The sequence below is a fragment of the Dryobates pubescens genome, chromosome 3 (assembly GCF_014839835.1).
Source record: "Dryobates pubescens isolate bDryPub1 chromosome 3, bDryPub1.pri, whole genome shotgun sequence".
Lineage (NCBI taxonomy): Eukaryota > Metazoa > Chordata > Aves > Piciformes > Picidae > Dryobates > Dryobates pubescens.
In genome coordinates, this window is record NC_071614.1 from 36,536,119 (window position 1) to 36,556,645 (window position 20,527).

The 20,527-nt window shown below is 36.5% G+C and overlaps 1 protein-coding gene across 1 annotated transcript in view; it reads left to right on the forward strand.

The window, feature by feature from the left end:
* The window catches only part of CSMD1 (CUB and Sushi multiple domains 1), a 963,767-nt gene that overhangs the window by 490,456 nt on the left and 452,784 nt on the right, over positions 1 to 20,527 (forward strand). Inside the window, exon 4 of the mRNA XM_054179968.1 lies at positions 20,142 to 20,336. Coding sequence (XP_054035943.1) covers positions 20,142 to 20,336 — 195 coding nt within the window. The remainder of the gene's footprint in view (positions 1 to 20,141; positions 20,337 to 20,527) is intronic.

The window sequence follows — 20,527 nt, forward strand, 5'->3', positions numbered from 1 at the left end:
ATACTGAAGCTTCTTCTCATTCTTTTCCTCATTTTTGAAGAAGATGAAACCTGTGAATGAGAAAGAGGAAAGAAAATGACACGAAAAATTGAAAGTGAGAAATGGTGCTTTATTGCTGAATTGAGCTTGGGGAAAATAATTTGTCAATCCCTTCCAATCAACTGCAGATGCAGCTGATGGAAAGATATGATTAGAAATCACATGTACCCTCACAGAGGAGAAAAACAGAACTAGCAGAACCGTAGCAAGGAACAGTAGTTGTAGAATATAAATAAAAATGAAAAGACAATATTAGACAGACATTTTGACTAAAGGAACGATTAACTATTAGACTAAGATGGCAGCATTTTATGCTTCTTAGAAGATGTCTCAGACATCTTGTTTCAGATGAGATCTGAAAATTCCTAAAAGAGCTAGAAATTCTCAGCTAAGCATTCTTAGCTAAGTATTGTAGCTAAGGAAAATTTGTTTTGTTTTGGTTTTGTGATGTCCCCTATGTCTCGTGCATAGTGTTACCCCCATTGCTACCATTGTGAATCTAGGCTCCAGATTTCAAACCAACTCAAAGGAACATCAGGGTGCTCTGAAATTTTCATTGATAAACATTTCCATACATGACTAATTACATGGACAGGCAATGGAAGCTTGTAGACACAATACTACATTGAAATAATCTGTAATATTTATGGTTGGACACAACTCATTAAAGTGCTAGTTTTCAAGTTCATTATATTGTCTTAATGATGCATATAATTTTGCACTTAGCTTCTCTCTTTCTTTCACATTGTGCTCAAGCAGATTTCATAACAGTGTTCGATCATCTCTTGCCACTGCTGTTGTGATATCATTAGTGGTGCTGAATTTTATTCCCTCTTGTTGATCAGGGTCAGCAACCCATTTAGATATTTTCAACTCAAACCTGCTTTACATACAAGGAATGTCACAGTACTTTGTCAGTGAATGGGAGTAAAAGATCATCTTTGTGTTGACCAATTTATACAATTATCAGCCAAAAGAAAAGACAAAAGTAAGGCAAATGGAAATGCAAGAGAAATCTAAGGTGTCCTGTACTCAATGTAGCACTATTCAAAGCCATGAAACTGGGAGGTGAGTTTTGAAGTTTGCAGTTAAATTGATCTATCAGATGGCTACGGTTCATTGCTGCTTCTCCATCCCTAGCACTTTAAGTGAGGAGGTTACTGACTAAACCATGGTGGCAGACAGAAAAGAAAACCAGTGCTATGAAAGCTGTAAGTCCTAGCTTTCTAGCTGAAGGGTCACATAGCTGATACAACTGGCCCCAGCATGTGTCAGTGGGTGAGACCTCTGGTCACTTAGGCACTTTGTCTTACTCAAAGCTAATTCTATTAAAATGTAGTGTATAACAAAATGCTTCAGCACTAACTTTTAAAACGGATCTTCCAGAAAACTTTTGGTTTGTGCTAATGTTAAATAATCATCCTTATGGGAACAACAGTAAGTCTTTTGAGTTTCTTTGTTATGGTTTTTTTTTTTTTTTTTTTTTTTTTTTAATTTCTATTATTATTTTTTACTAAATGAAAAGGTAGGAGATCTTGGAAGAAATGAGTTGTCTAACCTAAAAAGTAAACATGCAGAAAAATCATCACTGCCACAACCTTAACTAAGCAGGTACACCACAGACTGGATGTAATTACCAAAGTGCTGTTCTGCAATTAAAACCTGTAAATAGCATTCAGCAAGCAAGACAAGAAACTATCTACATATTCCATCCATGTAGAATTGTATCTGGCCTTATATATTGCAAAAGCTTGTATGTCTTTTGTCCCCCAACAGCAGGGGAATCATCCTGGTATGAAGGACAAGGAATGACAAAGTATCTTTTATGCAGCACTGCCTTGCTTGGAGCTGTAAAACTGATGGGTAAATGAGCTTTCCTCCTGTGATCTACAACACCAAGTTCCTGTGAATGCTTTAGCTATCAAGTGCATTTTAAACTTTATGGTGTATTTTAAAACAGTAATGTTACTTTGTATGTGCTAGAAGAAATCATGAATTTCCTGCATTATTTAATGCCATGTAAGACATAGGCAGAGTTAACAAATTTGTATTTTATAGAATTAATGGGATCTATCAAGCTTCTATTTTGGAAAAAAAATCAGCCTGAAAGATCCTTAGATACTTAAAATGAGGAAGCTAAAGGTTTTTTTTTATCACCACAGTGTATGTATATACCAGACTTGTAACAGGACCTGCACACAGTGAGTCTGTCCACTGCTTATTTGGGTTTAAAAGAAAAAGAGGTCCTGGCTGGCCTCTGTAAAAGCCATCTCATTTCTACTGAGGACAGCTACTGAGGACAGCTACTCAGGTGGCTGTTACTTTTTGTATTATTCTTTCACTGCTGTTCTTGAGATGAACAGTCCTGTTCGACAAAAGAAAAAAGATTCCATTTTTGAAACCTCACTGTTTTGAGAAAATATTTAGTAATCAGAATATTGCAAAGATTCAAAAGGCTTCTTTTTAAAATAAGATATTCCATGCTATCCAATTTTGCCAGTAAGATCATTGCACATGTGACAATCATGAAGTCTGAAATTATGGATTTTTTCCTTCATATTATGGTGTGTCATGTAAGACCAAGAAAATTATTTGTTCTTTCACCTACTTGTGTCAAATACAGCTTTTATAAATGTCTATTACATTGCTTATTTTTTACAGAAATAGCTTTGGCAAAAAGTATTTCATAAACTATGATTTTTTTAGCTCTTAGTAAAAATATTTTGAGGAGAAATTAAATTGTATTATTTTTTACAGCATTATTATTGTACCTTTATTGCTTCATCATTCAGCATGGAAAGTAAGTTCCAACAACATCTAGTTTTCCAACTGTCAGAAACTGTGAAAACCCCTAACACTCATTAATGCCACAGATCAGAGATACTGAAGTGACACTAAATAATTTGAAATATTTTGCTGGTTTCATAAAGATTTCTTGCATCATTTGGATGTATTTCATAGCCAGCTCTGGAATCACATTAAAAATGTGGGTGAATGATGAAGGCAGACTATGTTTATCTCTTGAGATGCTACTCCTCACCTTGACAAGCTCTTTGTAAACAGAAAACTGGTTTAACAGAAAAGAGCTACTGTGGTTACTGAATGAACATAAAGTTTTCACTTCTCTGTCATTTCACAGCTGGCAGATTCAGAGACTTCTTTTTGGGGAGAAAATGTAATAGGTTAGTATTTAACACACAGATATGTAAAATCACTTTCTCTCCCAGGGCTCTTGTGAAACACATTAATGTGCCAGGCTACACCTTAGAGGGACAGTGCAGCAAGAAGTGCCTTTCAAACTTCAGAAACCCATACAAGGCCAGAGGTCGCTGTTCAACAGGCTAATATCTCCAGGCAATAAAGTTGTATGAAAGCCTTTGTAAAAAAAATGGCTATTTGATCTATTTAAGTCTTTTGAATTTGTTTAGGCATGATGTTTGCTATCAGTGCAGCACAGATTTTATCCTTGCCTGTTCTTTCCTATAATGTAAGGTGTGCTTTTAACTGATTTTTAACTGTTTTTTGTTTGCTTATCCAAGCAAATGGAGATAGCTGTACATTGAAAACAGACCCCCAAACCTCCTTGGATGTATGTGAGAAGACTGTTCTATTCCATTGGAGGTGGCAGCAGAGATTCTACTCTGAAATATTTGTTTAGAAAGTAAAGGTTCTCTTAGTGGCTCTTTGGTTTGTATTTACTGTGGGGTGTATCATAGAATTATTTAAAAAGCAAAGCAGAGAGGAAGTGCTTTCTGATGGACAGTAAAGTGTTAGGACAGTCATCACAAAGCCATCCAAAGGTTTATAGTGTCTTATCTACAACAGTAGCTACCGATGTTGTTTTCCTGTCTGGGATGAGTGAGTAGTCAATAACATCCCAGCGTCTTCAACTGTACCAGGACATTAACCCCTGTCAGGACACGGGCAGGAGCAGTAACAGCCATCTATACTGTTATTAGATGGATCGCAGCATGGATTTTGTTTGGGCCAAGTAGCACTTTCCTGAATAATTCTTGGGAGTGACTCAGAAGTTGATACAGCCTGCTGACTGTTCTGAACAGGCAATCTGGATTCAGCCATTCTGTTTTTCAGGCTAAGAAGTGTAATAATAATGTGCCAGCTGGCCTCAGTTCCATTTAGTTTTAGTGTAGTCAGATTGTCTCTTTATCCTGATCTCGTGACTCACATAAAAGCTCTACAAAGTGACATCTCTAGAAGTGTATGACAGGACCAGTAAAACAAAGACTTCTGGGGTTCAGATTAGAAGAGAATTGTTGGGGTTTATTGCCTGATTTTGATTGGTTTTTTTGTGCTTGTGGTTTTGTTGTTTTGCTTTGGTTTGGTTTGGGGTTTTTTTGTGGGTTTGGTTTGGTTTTGTTGCTTGGTTTGGTTCATTTTTTTTTTTTTTTTTTTTTTTCTTTTTAAATATTTGGAGATTACCCTTTACCCCTTTTCCACACTTGTAGTACAGAAGTATGGAATTAATGAATTCTGGAACAATTTCAGTATTAAACTCTCTTCCATTGCTTCCAGTAAATAGTCTTTTAGACAAATAATAGCACAAAATCTCCTTTAGCTGCACGTCGAACAAGTATTGTAGTAAACTTTTCCTTTGATATGGTATCAGCCTCACAGATGGCTTCATTGTTCAAATAGTAACAATACTAATTTGGCTGTCATGACTGTGATAAAAATGAGGAGGATGAAAATACCTTCTGGTGTTCCATATGCTGTTTTGAGCTTAGGGTTAAAACAGACAACGACAACTGAAGTGGACAGAATGTCATGTTACATAAAAAACATTACGAAGGACTAGTTGATTTCTTCCTTGTTTTATTTTTTATCACATAGGTTAAAAAAAAAAAAAAAAAGAAAGAAATAATTTGGAGTCCCAAAAGAATGGAACAAAAGGAAATTTTTTAATAGTGTGCATCTTCATTTATAGCCACAATCTCATAAGGAGAGCTAGATGAGAATCGAGTGTCATCTCCAGATCAAAATGGTCCTGATGGTTAGTCCTCTACAGAGTAAATTTTGATTAGCCCATTAGTGAACATATGAACAACAAATTGGACTCATACAGTATTCACTGATGTGGAGAATATTGTTTGGGTGGACTCTGAAATGCCGGTTGTCAAAAAAAGAGTTTGAGAGTAAGTTTAAAAATAAGAAGGAAACTTGTGATTTGTACCTGCAGGACAGGAAATGTTTATTATTAAGGATCTGTGACATCTAACACAAATAAAATTCAAGATGGAGGACCAAAGTGCTTTAGAAATTTTAAGGGAATTTTATACTAAATATTTCAGAGAAAACATCTTGAGAAATCCATCCACTCTCACTTGTTGCTGCTTTCCAGTTCCTTACAATTTTATTTATTACTAAACAAATTTTATGCATGTCACTAATCAAGTCTTCTGGAAGCAACCACAGGTCATTATCAGAAGACTGAGCCTCTAGTTGTGGTTTTTACTTATTCTTTCAGCATTTGTTTTATTTTGTTTTTGTTGTGCAAGTAGTTATCTTGTCTGGAAATGGAAGTTCAGAGCCAGGTTTGTGCTGCTGTGTGCAGCAGGGTGCTGAGCTCTATAGGCTTGCTGCTGTTAGCCATTTTACAGCAGTAGGTGTGGGATGTAGTTACAGAAAAGGCTAAGATGCTTTATTTCCTAGAGGAAAGTGCTATACTTACTTGGCTGTGGTGCATCAAGGACTTCAACTATTCTTTCCATACTTCACTATCTTTTTTGTGAAAGTACATGTGAATTTGAAACTCTTTACACCCTGATCCACTGAATGCTGCAGATGTGCTCTAACCGTTTTGAAAGAACATCTCTGTATCTGGAACAAAGTTAATGTAATCGAAGGCTCTCACATATCTTTTCAAGTAACTGTTTGTTCTCACACACGCATGCACATGTTTACTTGGTTTCTAGGGCTTCTATAAGAAAATAGGACTGTATAAAAAGCAATCTTACTCTTCCAATGTGATCCCAGGATCTTTTACGTTCAGTGCTCTGACATTTGGGTTTAATCTTGTTTTTCTGAATTGTGTCTTTGCTTAAAGGGATATCATGCAACTTTGTCCCTCATTTTGTTAATATACAATGGAAACAAAAGGAAGCATTTCTAATAAGCACCAGAATATTTCAATTTAGGTTTGCAGTGGATTTAAGTTTGGTTTTTGGTTTGTTTGTTTTTTTTTTTTTTTCTCCAGACTCCTGATTCCTTATCCCGCCAATGCAGCAGGTTTATATCAGAGTGCTTGCACATAATGAATGTACAGGGACATCAGCTTGACATGATTCAAGTTTAAGAGCTTTTGGAGGAGCTTGTTAGGTTTCTCATGTCAAAACTCACTAATTAAAAACAGGGAAAAAAGAAACACTACTGAAAAAAAAATAAACACAAGAATGAATTTTCATGATGGTCCACAGATCCCTTTTTTGTAGAAGTACCATATTTTGTCAGCTGAAAAATAAATGTGCTAAAATATGCACTTACATCACAGAGACTCCATAAGTTCTGAAGATGCCACTGCATTTTACTGAGGGGAAACAAAAAGTTTGGGAAAATAAGCTCTTTAAGCTTGTGTTTATTTATCCCCTAAATTTCTTTGTTTCTGATTAATTAGGATGCCATAACTAACATATGTCAAGCTGCATATGTAGTTTTTTTCTCTTCTTGCCTTACTTGTTTCTCCTCTTCCCATTCGTTCAAGAGTACTTTGCCAGGTATTTGTTCTAATTACCCTGCAAAAAACTTCCTCATAGAAAGCAGGTTCAATAATGTGTTTCATTTTGGTATCTGAACTGGCTTTCTTGCTGTTTTTCATTCTTATTCTCACACTGCATCTAACCAACATCTCAGTTTAAACAATCATCTATACATTTTTTCCCCTCTGGCTGGGATGTTAACCATTCTATTTTAAACATCCTGCCAAACATGCATTATTTACATGTATATTTGAAGGATTTTTGTCCTTTCAAAGGCATATCAGTTTCTGCACTTATTCATGAATTGGTCAGGTCACGGCTCAAGAGGAAACAGAAACAAGAGGACAGCGGAAGGCTATACTGAAAATAAGCAACAAAAGTCCATATTTTTACATTGTAAATAAAGGCTTGATGACAGAATTTGCTTTTTTAAAGAACACTCTCTGCCTCACCTAGGCTGGTTTAACAGAAAATCTAAGTTGAAAGTTGAGAGACACTGAATGATGAAAACAATTTGGGAATCTTTTTTTTTTTTTTTAATTATTCTCCATGAAGTAATCTGAGTCCAAAAGCTTACAAATTCTCACCAAATTCACATAAAAATCAGTATTTTCATGAAAGTTATGTTAACTTTCATAAGCTGTAGCTGTGGATTGCAAAATAATTCCCTGTTTGTTTCATTTAGGTCCATGAAATGCCACACATTGAAATGTATGTTACCTGAGGACTTCCCAGGTAGCAAGCTATGCATTACTCTCCTATACCTAAAGCTTTTGAAGTGGTGGATTCTAGTGACCTTTCACTGCTGTTGTTTGTTATTGTCAAAACAGGAAGCAAATTATTTGATGTTCTTTTAAAAGTATGATCCTGCAAACAGCTAACCAGAAAAAAGCCTTCATCACTCAAATAATGTTATGATGCCAGTTTTAAGAATAAATGTGGACAAAGTTAAAAAAGACACACAATGATTCCTAACAATGGCAGCAAAATTAAGTATTGAATTAGGAGAGGAAGATAATCTCTTGCCATGCCTGTAGGAAACTGGAAGGATAAGGACCTCAGAGGTTTGATAACTGCAGTGGTCCATGATTTTTAACCTGGCAGGGTTTTAATCTGTGCCTAAGACAATTCTTGGCATTATCAGGGAATAGGACAAGATAAAGCCTTTTTTTTTCCATACACCATACCTGTAAGAAGCAAAAAGAAAAAGTTGGGTATGTGGCTATGAATTTGCAGTGTGGCTATGAATTTGCAGTGACACTTATCTTCAGGACCTAAGTAGAAACCCTAATTCCTTTTATTTTCAATTAGAAGCATATACAAAAGGCTTCTACGCCATGCTGAATTCCTGATAAAAATTTGCCTCATGTTTGTCTGTAAGCAAGATAAAGTTTGAAGTCTCTGGTGGCAATAGAGTGCCACTTTTCAAAACCTTAAACAGAAGAGAAAAAGCTTGGAGGAAAGCTTATGAGACCCCACAGTCCATCTTTGTTAAAAGCCACCAGATGTGGGGGAATGCTTGAAACAGCAGAAAACACATCTGGTGCTGGGGCAGTTTGTTCTCAGGACTTTTCTATAACTCCAACAGTAAATCAGGATATAGGAAAGGCAGGAAGAAGTAAAGAAACAAGTGTTTTTGAAGGAATATTGCTTTATTTAGGATAAGGATCTCCATAGATATGATAGACAGACCTCTATTAAGTCAACAGTAATGTATCTTATTACTGAAGCTTCTTTTTTTCTGAATTTAATCTGCCATTACTTTCTTACCTTTCTTTCAGTCCCACAAGGTTTTTCCTGACCTGTAAGTACTTAGCCTTGAGAACAGAATAGGAGTACATACAAGTTGTTCTGCAGTTTGTGTTTATTGAATAATCCATAACATTGGGTACTTTGTGTTAAGCTTCATCTGTTCAGAGTTAAAGAATGTTACCTCCTGAATGTATTTTGCTGAAACATAAAGACTTTATTACATTTAATAGACACAATGTTAAGTCTATCTAGAATATTTGTATCCAATATGACTAGAACTTCATAACTTAAGAGTAAGCTCTTGCCTTATTATGTTGAAATTACTATCCTTACCTAGTATGGCAAGGCTTAATAGTTCAAAATCTGATTGCGATGATCTGAATCATTGCAGAGAATGTTGGGAACAGTAGCGAGAATATCACAGTATCACAGTATAACTAAGGTTGGAAGAGACCCCAAGGATCATTGAGTCCAACCCGTCTCCACAGACCTCATGACTCGACCATGGCACCAAGTGCCACGTCCGATCTCCTCTTGAACACCTCCAGGAAGGGTGACTCCACCACCTCCCTGGGCAGCCCATTCCAATGACGAACGACTCGCTCAGTGAAGAACTTTCTCCTCACTTCGAGTCTAAACCTCCCCTGGCACAGCTTGAGACTGTGTCCCCTTGTTCTGGTGCTGGTTGCCTGGGAGAAGAGACCAACCCCTTCCTGTCTACAACTGCCTTTCAGGTAGCTGTAGACGGCAATGAGGTCACCCCTGAGCCTCCTCTTCTCCAGTGCTAAACAATCCCAGCTCCCTCAGCCTCTCCTCATAGGGCTGTGCTCAAGGCCTCTCACCAGCCTTGTTGCCCTTCTCTGGACACGTTCAAGTGTCTCGATGTCCTTCTTAAACTGAGGAGCCCAGAACTGGACACAGTACTCAAGGTGCGGCCTAACCAATGCAGAGTACAGGGGCACAATGACCTCCCTGCTCCTGCTGGCCACACTATTCCTAATACAGGCCAGGATGCCATTGGCCCTCTTGGCCACCTGGGCACACTGCTGGCTCATGTTTAGGTGGCTATCAATCAGTACCCCGAGGTCCCTCTCTGTTTGGGAGCTCTCCAGCCACTCTGACCCCAGCCTGTAGCTCTGCATGGGTTTGCCGTGGCCAAAGTGCAGCACCCGGCACTTGGACTTGTTAAATGCCATGCCATTGGACTCCACCCATCTGTCCAGTCAGTCAAGGTCCCTCTGCAGAGCCTTTCTACCCTCTAACTGACCAACATCTGCTCCTAACTTGGTGTCATCTGCAAACTTGCTGATGACTGACTCAACCCCCTCATCCAGATCATCAATGAAGATGTTAAAGAGGATGGAGCCCAGCACTGATCCCTGGGGGACGCCACTGGTGACTGGCCGCCAGCTGGATGTGGCACCATTCACCACCACTCTCTGGGCTCGGCCCTCCAGCCAGTTCCTAACCCAGCACAGAGTGTTGCTGTCCAAGCCACGAGCTGACAGCTTAGCCAGCAGTTTACTGCGGGGGATGGTGTCAAAGGCCTTGCTGAAGTCCAGGTAGACCACATCCACAGGCCTCCCCACATCCACCAGACGGGTCACCTGATCATAGAAGGAGATCAGGTTGGAGAGGCAGGACCTGCCCTTCCTAAATCCATGTTGGCTGGACCCGACCCCTTGGCCATCCTTCAGGTGTGCAGTTACTGCCTTCAGGATAAGCTGCTCCATCACTTTCCCGGGCACTAAGGTCAGGCTGACTGGCCTGTAGTTTTCCAGGTTCCTCCATCCGACCCTTCTTGTGGATGGGGACCACATTGGCCAGTTTCCAGTGATCTGGGACCTCTCCAGTGAGCCAGGACTGGAGGAAAATGATGGAGAGCGGCCTGGCCAGCTCATCTGCCAGCTCTGTCAGCACCCTAGGATGGATCCCATTGGGTCCCATGGACTTGTGAGTGTCCAAGTGGCTCAGCAGATCCCGAACTAATTCCTCATGGATTTCCAGGGCATCACACTGCTCCCCAACCCTATTGCCCAGCTCAGGAGGCCACTCATCCTGAACTCCTGCCTTGCTGTTAAACATTGAGGCAAAGAAGGTGTTCAGGACCTCAACCTTTTCCTCATCTTCAGTCACCGTGTTTTGTGAAATCTGTGCAACAGTTTTTAATCACAATTTATTTGTACAGTTGTACCTATTGTATTTGTTCTCTCTTTGACTGTCATTGGCTCTTATCTTTATAACATAAATTGCAATATGGGTCAGACAGACTTATTTCTCAAACACTTTCCAGGAAGAACAGGTATTAGGAAAAACTAATTTACAGATTGCTAGATGTATAAAAAGCTGTATACTCGAGTATATAAAACTTTTCATGATCCATTGTTTTTTTTAATATTAACAATAATATAAAACTTGGTTGTGCAATATAGTTTGTCATATATGAAGATAACAGTACCTTGGTATATTCCTGTTTGTATGCTTTTCCTTTTTAAACCAGAAATTAATTAACATTCTGTCAAAATCAGTTTTAAGTGTCTCAATGAAAAGAAATGTCAGACCTAGAGACCAGTGTGTTGCCAGGCTGACAGGATAGGATCTGTGCAGGTGGGTCTCTTAGACATCTTAGTTTCTGCATTCCTTGATCAGACTCTGTAAGACATAAGGAATTGTTTTTATTTAAAATTGATTTCTAAATGAAGGTGAGTTTCAGACTAATCATACTCTTCCCAGTCTTCTCTCTCCATGTGACTGTATGGAAACTGCCTCAGTTTCATATTTTGCTTAGAACACTTCTTGTTTTCAACCTGCTTGTAATTCCAGTCTTCATGCCTTTCAGTTTTGCCTCAAGTTTGCCTTCAGCTTGTATAAAATTTCTTATGACCAGGTGTTTATCTTCCAGTGTTTTTGTTGTGACTGCATTTTAATCTTAATTTCCAAGATTATAGCTGTAAAAATCTTCAAATATCCTCTTAAGAGGTCTCTAGTTTACCAGCCCTGTTCTGCATTGCTTCAGATTGAATTATTTATTCAAACACTGGTAATCAGATTTGTATGCTGGCCTCCAGATAACATCTTAGCAGTTTCTTGTGCTTTGTTTGATAAGTACCTTGTTTAACACACAAAGATATTGCTGTTTTTACCTTCATATACTATGAATTTCAAGCATGATGTGGATTTGATTTTTATGAGTTGAGTGTACGTCTTTCGTTTAAGGGGATCATCAAAAGCTCTGGTTAAAAATGTACTTGCTTAGTTTTATTTATTATCATGCATGTGGAGGTAACCTAGAAGTAGTCTGCTGATTACTTTTTTTAAATATTGATAGTTTGAAAGCAATGCCATGGAAGTATAGCTGAGAAAAAAGAGTTCCTTCATTGACAAAAAATTGTCATCATCTTTCTCAGAATGAGAAGGGCAAATATTGCTCAGACTTGTGATAATTGTATTGACAAACTGAAAGACAGACCGTAGAACATACTGAACTTCTTGGAGGAGGTGGAAAAACATGACTCTGATATTTTTAAGAATATGACTAATGACTTTTGACCTCTGGTAGCTGGCAAAGTTTCCATTTATAAATTTTGCACAGCCTCAGATGCTTTTTATAGCCTCAGCTTGGACTGCCATGCATCTCTCATTCTTCTCCTGTTTCAATAAGAGAGAACTAAAATCTAGAAATATTGCTCACTGATCTCATCTCTTCTAGAAAGTGTCTAGTACATCTGAGGCAAAAAAGTATGAGGAAATAGAAAGTTTTAGCTTCAGCTTCAGATTGCCTTTGGACTTGAGAGTTTTCTGGCATTGTTTGTGCAATATTGACTTTTATGGTTTTATAACCAACAGCAAGACATTTATTACATACCTTATAATAAAAGTAAACACACTAAAAATAAAATCCATCAATCTTTTGTTATTACCTGCACAAGAAAATTAAAATATCAATCTCAATGTGCAAGATGTATTAGAGTTTTAAAGTTGCTACATACTCCCAAATGATTTTCATAGCTGTGCAATCCAATACAATTTTGCACATCCTTATAGATGGACAGACACTGCAGAGTAAGTGCTTGTAGAGCAAGAAAGCTGTAGATTTCAAAAGTGGTATGATCCAGGAATTTTATCTGGAAAATATTGCAAGGATTTATGAGTGCACAAATATTGACACTAACAACTAACAGGGAACAAATTTCCTCTTATCCCTGAATTCTATAAAATTACAGATTTCTACATGCTCAGGTAATGACAGAAACATAAGAACTGTATTTCTGTAAGCCAGTAAGACTCTCCTCTGTGAGTGAACTCTCCCTTTCCTAAAGTAAATCCAAGCAACTCTATTAATTTTTGATGAAATCGTTTTTAAGAAGGGTGTAATTATCCAGTGTTAGATAACTTGCAGACTAAAGCTTTCAAGCTTGTGTGTCTGCCTGAGTGTGTATGTGCACATGCCAACAACTAAAACATTTGGTACTGCACTTCTAGTAGTAGTTTCTGATCATGACTTTTTTTTTTTTTTTTTCTTTTTTTTTTAATTCAGGGGCTGGGAAAATTTTCCTCATTTCATTTTGAGGAAATAAGGTGAATAGTCTATGCATATTTGTCTCTCTCTCTCTCCCTTCCAACAGAATAACAGACGGACTGACGTCTTGTGTGAGATTTGTATTTTGAAATATGGAAATATGGAATTAGAGAATTCTTTGTATCCGGTTTGCTCTAATGTTCTTATTTGTGTATGTACATGTAATATACAAAAAACTAAAAGAAATAGACTAACAAATGAGTGTTCACAGAAGCCTTTATTAAATATAGCAAAACTATATAGAGTGAAAACTAATGGTATCAATGGAGAGTAATTGTTTAATTACTCTTCCTTTGGGAGGAAGTTCTTTTAATTATTGGTTTGGTTTTTTTTATTATTATGTGGTTTCATGAGGGGCTTTTTAAATATCAGAACTTAGCCTTAAAATTATTTATTTTTTATATAGAACTCAGGGCTCTAGCTTTAGACCAATACTCTATATTGTATTAGATGCTATCATTTTGTCTGCTTGTGTAATCTGTATTCCAGAAGCATAGAATCAAAGTTAGGATTAAGCTTGAAGCTCAGGATCATAAAAATTCAGGAAAAAAGTTCTTATCAGTTATAACTAGCACTAGCTGCCAGTGGTTTTAAAGGGACTTGCCAGCTTAATTCATGAAGATAGAACCATAAGACTGATTTAAACAGAAGAATTTCTGATGCTTTCCACCACCCAAAGAAGGGCCAGGTTAGATGAGGTTGCACAAGGCTTTATCCTCTCACAGTTTGGATATTTCCAAGGCTATATTTCATGATCTCTCCATGTGGCATACTTCGGTCCTTGGCTGCTCTCAAGTAGAAAAAACTCAAACATTCTGAGTTCTAAATGCAGTTTCCTTTATTGCAACTTGCCTCCATTTCATTCCATCTTGTTACTTGGTGCTTTTGAAAAGTCTTCTCTACACTCTCCCATTACATGGAGACAGGAATAAGATTCCTTCTTTCAAAAGCAGTATTCTTCCAGGCTGAACAAGCCCATCTGCCTCAGCCTCTCATGACAGGACAAGTGCTCCAGACCCTGATCATTGTGGTGACTCTCCATGGAACTTGATCTGATATGTTAATGTCCTCATTGTACTGGAAAGACCCAGACTGGACACAGTACTCCAGCCACAGAATCACAGGCACCATATAGTGGGGAAGAATTATTTTTCTTGGTCTGCTGGATGCTCTTTCACTCCTCTAAAGCTTGGGATGCAGTTGTGTATCTTTGCAGCCAGAGCACATAGCTGCCAAGTCCCTTTCTTCAAAACAGCTTCCCAGGCAGACAATGACACACTGTACAATTGCATGGTGTTGCACTCTACTGTCCTGGAGGCAAAACTTTGTATATGCCTTTGTTGAATTTCATATTTATGCCACAGTGTTTCAGTGGGATCTTTACAGACTGAAGAACAGCAGTCCTACCCTTCAGGTATGGACTGTTCTCAGGTTTAGTGTAATCCTAAACTGTGGGAGGATTTATTCCATCTCCCATTGCAGTGAAAGATACTGAGGAGTATCAGTTTCATTGTGAACCTCTGAGGAAGCAAATGCCAGTTGATCTCATTGCTGGTGGTCAAAAGATAGTTAAGGGCTTGATACATCTGAGAAGAAAGAGGGAGATCTGAGATTGTTCAGACAGAAGAAAAGGAGGCTCAGGGGAATCTTACCGAGTTGTTTAAATTTCCTTCTGGGAAGGGTTAAAGATGATACGTCCGGACTTCCCATTGGTATCCACTGGTGAAACAAAGGCAATGAACAAAAAAGGAAATGCACACAATTCCATTTAGTTGTAAGAAAAAAAACTTTTTAATGTTAGTTAGTTAGTTCATTATTTCCTCTGTGAGATTGATCAAACACTGCAAAAGGTTGCCCATAGAGCCTGTGGAGTCTCTGTCTTTGGAGATACTCAAAGCTGAAGCAGATGTGTTCTGGGCACCCTCTCTAGTAAGTTTGTAGACCATTTGAATTTTGACTAAAAGAATTTTGACTAAAAGAATTTTGCAAAAGATAAGACTGCAGCTTCTGCCATGGTGCTGTCCTCTAACGAATGACCTGTATGCATCTACAGTGTTCCATACTAATGTGGAAATCCGCACTGGTAGAGCAATTAACTATTCATTGTGCATAGCCCCTGGAACTGGGAAGGACAAAGTTGTTTAATAAATTGACAGTGAAATATTGCATGCTTTTCAATTGATTCAATATTTGGAATTATTTAAAAAAGAAAGGTCAAAATATATGGTAATGGAGTTTAATGTAAGACATTGGAAACTTTAAAAAAAAATCAAATATATTGATTTTGTAGTCTTTTTCTGGGTAGAAATGCCAAGTACAGTTCTACAGAATTCTTTGGAATTATTTTTTCAAAGCAATTTATTTAATTATACCCAAGGAATAAAAAACCACCAAAAAACGAAAGTCACATTATATTATTTCCAGGATAGATTTATTAAAGAAAACACTTTAAGATGTTTAACACTAAAAGAGACATACAAGTATCTGTTAAAGTAGCTTGAAAAGTGTTTTTTTTTTGTTGGTTTTTTTTTGTTTGTTTGTTTGTTTGTTTTTTCCTCTCCTGGGTTCATTTTCAAATGAAGTTATGAGGTTTCTTCTCTGAGTTGGAGCAGACTTTAGTTTTGGTGCCATTCTATCAGGAAAATTTAGCATTTTTTCTCTCCTATTTTGTTTGTTTTCATATGGGTGTAGTTATTAGCCTCCTAAAAAAAAACAAACCCACAAACAAACAAAAACCAACCAACCAATCAAAACCTACCAGGTTTTCTCCATAGAGCTTCTGAAATTCCACCCAGTGTTGCAATCCAAAGCTGCTAATCATATTAAGAGACTCTCTGACTTCCTCCTAATTTAGGTCACTTAAAATCCATTATGTTCTTCTGAATTCACTGTCAGATTAAGTCTCTGGATAGTAATTTCATCAAAGTTTGGTAAGTTAATTTTCATAGTTTTAACATTTATTTCAAATATAGATACCTTATTTGTGTAAAAAAGTGATAGAAGTTGAGCTACCAGAGGCTTCAAAATCTTCCAAATTTATTAAAAAGTTGGTTTGCTTTTTTTAACTGGACATTTTAAACCAAAGTACCAAAAAAAATCTTACCAACATCCTGCCAGTACATTGCCAGTACTAGTCATGATGGGTTTGGCATAAATGTGGCAAAATGTTTGGGCATTACTTATTGCATATTGAAAGATTCTTCCATTCTAGTATGGTGACCACAATAATAAAACTTAAGTGGCATAAAATAGTAATTCAGAAGGTTATTAATTTTGAAGGCAGCTACCATGTATTTTTTGTTTGGTTTTGTTTTCATTATCAACTACCGCTGTTTTATTTTAGGTGACCGTTACAAAAAAACACAAAGGGGTGGATGATGAAATCTATTCTAGTCAATCAAATAAAGAAAATCTCTATAAGCAAAAGCAAAGGAGTACTACATTTAGGGTGCCATAGATATACTTTCAGGTGTCCCATGTGGCAATTAAATACGGAGTTTATCTTCAGAAAGTTTATCAAAAGGGCTGTATAAATAAAGAATCTGTTACAGGCTTTCTGAGAATGAGTTTATTTAATAACCTTTAATTGATTAACCTTATACTGTCAAAAATGGTGCTATTTCTCTAGTACATTTTGCAGTCTTGTTGTGGTGCAGCCTTTTGCCACTGTCTCATAACGAATACTGGTTATGTTTAAGTATACAGATTATGCTTTGAATACTTAAAAAACCAAAACCAAACACCACATAATATGTGCGAAGTTAGTTAAGGTGGTCAGTGAAAACATTTGGCATGTTACCTAATTAATAAATTTTGTTATGAATTTTTATGATGTGCATTTGTCACACAGTTCCACCGGCCAGGAAGATACAGGTAATCTATGAGGAAGGTCTGTCTGTTAGCTTTAATTTAGTGAATAGTGCTCCAAATTGATCTGTGCTGAAACTGAAGCTTAGACAAGTATGTACTTATATGTGCTGCAGTGGTGAAGATAGACTCTTGAAGAGAAAGTCTCAGGGGATGGATCTGCTTGGGCATTGTACATAGATTTTCTTTTAAAATACTAAGAGTAAACAGATTTCTTTCCAAACTCTGTAATTTTATTCCTTTTTTTTTTTTTTTTTTTTTTTTTAACCTGGTAAGAACTTAAATAAAGAAAAAATGAGATAAAGCATGCTATCTGAGAACACTGTAATGTTAAGTCAATATTAAAACCCCATTACATCCAGTGCTTCTGTGTAGTACAGTTTATTATCACTCTCCATACAGACTGGGCATCAAATTATTCCATGAATCCAGCATCTTGATAAATACAGATGCATTCACACTGGTGATTCTATGAAGTGACTGCCAGTTCTCCATCCTATTCACAGCAGACCTCAATAACACTACAGAAAAACATAGGGGTTTTGCTGAAAACTTGGCAGTGATGTTAAAGCATGATGGACATACAGAACCTTTGCATATGATAGCTTTGATCAATCAGAACTCTCATAATCCAAAGCTTAAACTGTTTTGTTACTGTTAGGAACCTTCAGAGGATAATTAATTTCAAGTCCAGACTAGAAACAGTAAAGTCTGAGTAGATGAAATGGTGCATCTATCTCAATATAATTCAATCAGATTTTTAGTAAAGCACATAAATAATGTAGTTGAATGTTTGATCCTGACAAGCGGAGAAATTGTGTGAGCTATTACATGTATTATTGAACATGGCTGTCATTTTCAGATACTCATCTTTTACTGGTTTTTAGGAGGTTGTGGTAAAATGCATGCCAGGTTCAAGATTCCAAGTCCCATTTTTTATAGGATTCTTGACAGATGTAAGAAGAGTCATTAAAAACATTGTATTGTAGGAGACTGTCTTTACACATAGAGAAGGTTGATTTGCTGCAATACAATTTCAAGTTAGCTAGGGACAGTTGTCATGTATATGGCAGACATAGATTTACTGTGATATGTCTTTCTTGAAAATGAAGTTTATCAGTAACCATAGTAGCTTTGAATAATGCATTTTTTTCCACATAACACACCCACTCAAAAATAAATGCTGACTTCTGGATTACATAAATATTGCTGCATACGCCCAGTGTTAGGATGACACTACTTCATATTACAGTGTTTTGCAAAAATGGAATGGGAAAAAAAATGGATTTTGGAAAAAATAAACCAACAAAACAGAAAGAGAGATTCTTGTTTCAGATGGTGGTATTCTGCTGTCTCAAAGCATGTAGCAATTTTTCATTTGTTTGACTTACCTTGCAAAATTGCCTGTATTACCATGAGTAAAACAGCCAAAAGGGGGAAATTTGCCAAGAGAGAGGCAGCATTTTTAAGTGTTATATAATAGCATCTAGTACTATATGCTGTAGCATGGCTCATTGGGAAATGTAAATTATTATTTGTATTCTAATTATTCTGATGTCTTAAAATCACTATTTTATATGCATCCATTCTTATAGGTGTGAATCAAACACTGACTCTCTTTCCAATGTGAATGAGCACATCTAAATAAATACCTTGTTTTATTGAGGCTTCTAAAACAGAAGTAAAGAAATTGAATATTGCATTGTTTGCTTCTAGCTCAGCAACCTTAAGTAGTTCCTATAATGAGCTGAGATGTTGGATATCTGTTCTGCAACACTGACAAAACATTCATCTGCCTCACCAGAGTATTATGTGGCTTTTGTTACTTTGTTAATGTTTAGAGATGATTTGGGGATTTTTTTTCTCATAAATTATGTTGTAAGTGAACGTGTTCCCTCTTGTAGATTTTTTTTACCTTTTTGGTTTTTTGTCTTTTCAAAATGTTCCTATATAATTTGGCTGTAACATAAGTATAATTATGATCATTTAAATGCCAGTGTGCTGAGTAATGAGTTAAGGTTGTGCATTCAATAATTTAACTTAAATTGTAGAGTGGGGCTTAATTGGCATTGATATATTGATAGAATGCTTTACAACACTCTGAGGATGTGCATGTATTGAGTAATTAATCCTTGCAACATGCAGGTTAGTGAGGTTAGGTTTATTCTGCACATGGGTAGAGTGAGGAAGAGAGAAGTACAGGGTGAAAGACATTTTTCCATGAACCATGTAGTTTCTGAAATGATACTTGAATTAAATGTGAGCTTTTCAGACCATTTCTTTGATGAACACATTTATCTTTTGTGCTCTGATCATGACATATTTCAGCTTCTTGCACTTATTTGCTCTGCTCTAAAGGAAATTAAACATTTTTAATTTGTACTACTTCAATAGAAGGAATGGCATGCCATTAATAACTTTCAAATGACATTGAGAACAAAAACAATTACATTTCCCACCTCCCTAACACACATTTTGGCTTTTCCTAGATGGAGGAGTGTCATCTTTAAATCGATAACTAGTTAAGACAGTCTCCAAATAAGTAATGCTTAAAACCGGTAGTAACTTTCTGCAATAAAAAAAATACAATAAGTATTCTTATCAGCTCCATTTCACTTCTTATTTCTTTTGTATTTTCTGGTTCCATTAGCACAGATTGACTTATTTTCTATAATCTGGAGTAATTGGGAAATAAGCAAAAAATCAAACTTTTAAAATATACTTTAAACTTTAATTTACTGTCAGGGAGCAGTTAATTATTGGATTCTTTTAAACTGCTATTCTATCAACCGAAGTGAAAACTGTACTTAAAGTGCCTTCTACTGGATGCATAAATATATGGATTTTTTTTTCAGTATTTATTAAAACAAAGCAAAAAAAAAACCAATGCACCAACTTCTACTTCATTTAGAGTTTAGGGAGAAACAGTGAGAGTTATAGAATATTTTGTTGAAAAACAGATCAGCAAAGAGCTGTTAAACTCAGTCTGAATTTAGCCTTGAAAATGTTTATGTCTCCTATAAACTGAAATCTTCTGTCAGAGTACATTCCACAGCCTATTTTTGCCTTATTTGTGTAAGGAATATTGTTTCTAAAAAATAATTATAAATACAAATATTTAATTTCAGTTGTTTTCAGTTGCTTCATTCTGCAAATTTTAACTGTAATTATTTTCTAATTTCTTTTGACAGTATTACCGAGTCATACTTGTGGCAACCCCGGAGAAATACCTAAGGGAGTACTTCATGGAACAAGATTCAACATTGGAGATAAAATCAAATACAGCTGTATCTCTGGTTACATCCTAGAAGGCCATGCCATGTTGACATGCATTGTGAGTCCTGGAAATGGTGCATCGTGGGATTTTCCAGTTCCTTTTTGCAGAGGTAAAAATAAAGACATGAAATATCTTTATAATATTAAGACAATATTGAAGCAGCAGTTTAAATTATTTTGAGGTATTATTTTTATTTCTAAATGTAAATGTACTGATGTCCTGTGTAAAAATCTACACCATTTAAAACTGTAATCGCAATTCAGAAGCAGTGATGCTCCAGGATTTGCATTCAGAGGTAGA